Source organism: Gavialis gangeticus, unplaced genomic scaffold (genome assembly GCF_001723915.1).
Source record: "Gavialis gangeticus isolate Ggan-Ray unplaced genomic scaffold, GavGan_comp1, whole genome shotgun sequence".
Taxonomy (NCBI): Eukaryota; Metazoa; Chordata; order Crocodylia; family Gavialidae; genus Gavialis; species Gavialis gangeticus.
In genome coordinates this window covers 74,136,050-74,140,922 of record NW_017729033.1, presented here as the reverse complement: position 1 = coordinate 74,140,922, position 4,873 = coordinate 74,136,050, and the positions used below count along the sequence as shown (strand labels likewise).

At 38.0% G+C, this 4,873-nt stretch overlaps 1 protein-coding gene across 1 annotated transcript in view; it reads right to left on the bottom strand.

Annotated features, from left to right (window-relative positions):
- Positions 1 to 1,752: 1,752 nt before the first annotated feature.
- KIAA1456 (KIAA1456 ortholog) overlaps positions 1,753 to 4,873 on the bottom strand; it is a 32,703-nt gene continuing 29,582 nt past the window's right edge. The window contains exon 3 of the mRNA XM_019526524.1: positions 1,753 to 3,447. Within this exon, the coding sequence (XP_019382069.1) occupies positions 2,390 to 3,447 (1,058 nt within the window). The 3' untranslated portion in view covers positions 1,753 to 2,389. The remainder of the gene's footprint in view (positions 3,448 to 4,873) is intronic.

The window sequence follows — 4,873 nt, the reverse complement described above, 5'->3', positions numbered from 1 at the left end:
TAGTAGGCAGCTACATAGGGAAGTATTCTTTTCCATCCAAGTGTACAACTAAACAACCCAAGAACTCTCAACTTACATATGGTAACCTGGGTAAAGTTTTGAAAGCACTTACAGCAGGCTTGCTACTTCATTGCTGCTGTTAAGACTCCTATATACTAAGCATCTCCAGTAACGTCCTGGACGATTTAATTATGAGGGTCAAATTATTTTCTCACTTAAAAAGCTGCAGATACAGAGGGCCGGAACCTCAACTAGTGTGAATTGATTAAGCTTCACTGACAGAAGTAGAATCAATGGACCAGTTTTCACCAGTGTAATTCCACCGCCTGCATGCAGTATTTAGCCCTAGGAATGCAGTGACTAAATGTAGGCAGAGAGGTCCTGATCGCCTAACCCTGCTCTCCTGATAGCAAATCCAGTTTTGCTATTGAACCAATGAACCAGATTTTTATGTTCTTCCTCATGTGACATACAACTTTATGTTACAATCTATTGCTGGTTGCATTCAATCAGGTTACTTGAGGAGCCAAATGCTGCTCAGCATGAGTAAAGGTGGTGTACTACAATACAATGGCTGTATGATTGAACAGTGCACTCAGCAAACTTACCCTTGTGAATAAGTTGCATTTTACTACGGGAAGAAAGTTATCAAAATTATGCTGTAGGCTTTTTTTGGTTTCCATCACCAAGAGACATCAGGGACTGTTCCTTTTCAAATGTGGAAGACATGGATTTTAAGGATTTTTTGATCCAATTCCCAATACTGTATTTTATCACATACAACACGCACCCCTCCCCAAATAAAACATGCACCTCATCTTTGGAAGGCAAAATATAGAAAAAATATTTTTTACAGCTTGATGACTAACTGTGTGAAGTAGTCATAATGGGAAACATAAAAAGGTCCAGGAGGTGTGGCATTGGGAAATTTTTCAGGTGGCAGACTGTCTTCTGTAATGCCACACATCCAGGACACTCTACGTTCCCAAAAGGACTCACTCCATGTCACACAAGTTAGATCCCAAACCCTTTCAAAGGGCAGTAGCAAGACTGTTAGTTCTTTACTATAAGTCGGGTTTTTTTTACATAAGCTCCTGTAAATAAAGTGCTGTTTCACATAACAAGACTCATCAAAATACTACCAGCACTTCACTTGCTACTTTAAGCACAAGCTACAGTGCTCAGTCAAAAGCTATGGCTGTGAGAGGGTTAACACAAGAGGCTGCCCCTTCAATTTGCTGAGCAAACACAAGCACCGGCCATCTTGACAGCTGCATGGTCTGCATAATGTCTCAAGGCACACTGCTTTTCCAGTGAAGAAACCAGTCTCCTCACTTAAAACACACAGCCCAATTTTCAGGGGCTGATTTTGGGGAAAAAGATTCATGAAGTACGTGAGAAAATACAGGATTGTATTTCTTGAACTCAAGTCTTCTGCCTCTGCATTTCTCTGAACGTGTTTAAGACAACAGAAAGCAAACCGTGTCACCTAACTGAGTTGATGCAATATAATAGCCAAGAAATCGTTTTGAACTAAGCTATGATGTATTGGAATCATACTAATTTCATGTAGCCCCTGTGTATATGCATATCACATAAATCTGATTTTCCCTACTTGTTAAATTAGTTAATGGGTTATTAATACTAGTCTTGGTAAACTTTATTTACAGATGACCTAAAACAACTTCTAAAACCATAGAAAATAAGTTAATTTCTTTCTGATGGAGAATACATAAGACTGAATACCAACTCAAAGTATAAACTAATTTATTTAAAAAAAACCAAAATCTTGATCACATGCAGCTGACTCATTTTCTCCAGACTGTGAAAAACGAGTAATAAATTACTCAGGGCTTGATCTTCCAAATGCTTATGCCCATGAATGAACTTTACCAACAATAATAAAAGTATCATGGGATCATTCTGAACTACAGTAATGTAATGTAATTAAGCACATGCTTAACTTTAAACATGTGCTTAAGTCCCCAAATAGGCATCTTAGAAGCATGGGACTGTAGAATCAGGGGGATAGTGAGTAAAGTAACACACACCCTTAAGTGTTTGCAGGACCAAGCCTCACTGTTGTCAAGGGGAATATTTATCATAAGAGATGCCCCGATCCTTATCTTATAAAAATTCTCTCTTTTTTAATAAAAATACATTTTAAAAACTCAGACATTTGCTAAAAGCAATATAAAACTCTCAGGTTTGAACTTTGTAAAAGCCTATCTTTAACAAAATGTAAGTGTCATTTGCCACATACATTCTTATTTACAGTATTTATAAATAAATATACACAGCAAAATCAGGAATGGATGGCACACACCTATACAAGACAGAAATTCCATTTTACCTTGCACAATCACAAGAATACATGCAGCAGCTCAAATTACGCAACCTTGAAGTTTTTGTGTTGTTCTGTTTGCAGTGATTTTCCTAACTTCTCTGCAATTATGCACCAGTTCCCATGATCATAACAAGAAGAAAGAATCTGAAGCTCAGGCACATTCTCTCCTACTAGACAGCATAGCTCCCCTTCCCGAAAAACATGGTAATAACGCATGAAGGCTTTTGTATCCAATGTGCCAGTAGTCTGATCTCCAACAGCCACTGCTGCATCCAAAATTGAATCAGTAGAGTCGGTTGTTGAAGTTCTTTTAAAGAGTTTGCTAGCTGGAGACTTATCATCTTCATCCTTCTTACAAGTACAGCTGCAATCTTTGTCTTCCATAGGACCACTTAATGATGATATTTCTTCATGCTTGCTCTGAATGTCATGCTCTCCACTTAAAGATCTTGTTACATTTGAGGCTGCCATCCATTGTGTTTTCCCAAGAGAGACATTTTCCAGAAACACTTCATCATCATCTAAACTTCGTTCTTTTAACAATGGCCCAGGGTGACCTAAATCTAAACTGCAGTGCCTTGAAGGCTGAATGGATATTGCACTATTTGTCCATCTGCCTATGTTCTTCTCCTGCTTCACCTTTTCAGGTTGCTTTCGCAAGGCTGATTCATCAAGGGATCTAGAGAAAAACCACAAACGAAAAGATCTCCCCAGTGCCCTATAGAATCTGTTTTCTTCTTCAGACATTTTCATGCAACAGGTTCCCGGTAAGCAATGGTCTGTACTGTGGGAATGTTTTGAATCAAAATCCAGTTTAGGATTAACTGTGTAAGTGCACTCAGAGCCTGTAAATTGTTTTAGGTGTATATCCTGATTCTTAGCATTAAGTTCATTCTTATCCCCAGTCTGATTTGATTCGGAAAAAGGCCGGGAGCACAAGGCCCTATTCCAAGGGACAAATACATCTTGTTTCTCAAAGCGACGATTCTTTTGTTCCATAGCCCAAACATAAATCATCATCTGGCCTCCAGGCATCAACACCCTGGCCATTTCCTTTATTGCTTTGATTCTCCTCTGTTTTGTTGAAAAATGGTGAATCACTGTGAAGGCAGTTAAATTTAAAGGTATGTTAAATATTACTACTACTTCTTTATTTCCCTCCTTCATGCTTAAAAGCTCTTTTTTAATTAATTTGGTGTCCAGGAAATATATTTCAGACCAACAATACTGGAACTAGAAATCTTCTCTCAACCACAGAGTACATATAGCAAAAGGCAAACACAATGCAAGCCTCCTCTTTACCTTCTTGACAACATGCTTTACCTAGAGCTAGTTGCAAAAACATAAGCCAAACTATTTGTCTTCAGAAAACCAAGCCTATTGAAATACTCCACAAAATTGTGTCACTTTTTAATATAAATTTTGCTTCGGAAAAAAAGTCTGGACAAGGTCAAAATAATTCTTTCCAACATTTTCCAAATGAAATGCATCATTCTGAGGTGATTTTTCTTTTGAACTTTTTAATTGTGTGTATTTTTTTAGAGAATTAAATCAAAGCAATTTTGATCGTTCTGAAACTAAATTATTTTCCTTTGTAAGGAATTTCAAAACTTCAAGGTTTAACTCTAATATGCAATAAAACACATTTTGAAATCTCTGGATGTTTCAAGAAATAAATCTTCTGTCTCTTTCAAGGTCCAACTATCTTTACCCCTGTCCTGAAGGGACCACCTCTAATGGTCAAAGAATAGCTGAAGGCATGAACAGATGACATGGTTACACCAGCGAATCAGTAACACACTGGTGTGAAAAATTGCAAACAGACAATATACACCCCAAAACTACAGTAGCTTGGTGAAGAATTATCCCTGAAATAATCTGGGGTAAAACTATTGTGTAAATTGCATCAGTTTAATTATTGTCTCTCCACATCCATCCCAGAATAGCTGTTTGCTCATAAACTTCATGACAGGGAAAGCATGAAGTCAGCAGAACTAAGACACTGGATTTCAAAAAATTGGATTTCAACTGATTCAAGGAGATAGTAGGTATGGTGCCGCGGAAGGAGAAACTGAAGGATAAAAGGGGCTCTGGAAGCTTGTAAAAGAATAGCGTCTTGTTGAGGTTCCCAACACAATGGGAGCACAAAAGAGTGGCAACACACCTATGTGGCTACACAGCAAACTTCCAGGATGCCTCATAATACAGCATACAGACAATGAAAAGATGGGTAGGTCACCAAGTAAATATAGCAGAAAATAGCAAGAACCTGCAGGAACAAAATCAAGGTGGCAAAGGTGAAAAAAGAGTTTCACCCGGCAAGAGAAGTTACAGTTAATAAGAAGAGGTTCTATAAATATACTGGTCAGAAAAGGAAAAACAAGGAAGCTTTGGGTCCACTGCTGAAAGCTAAGGTGACCAGTTAACAGAACATTCAAAGAACACGAACCTAATCAATAGCTACGTTGCCTCCTACTTCACAGAAAATTAAGTTGCAGCGAAACAGCTAATAAGGATTATTTGGAT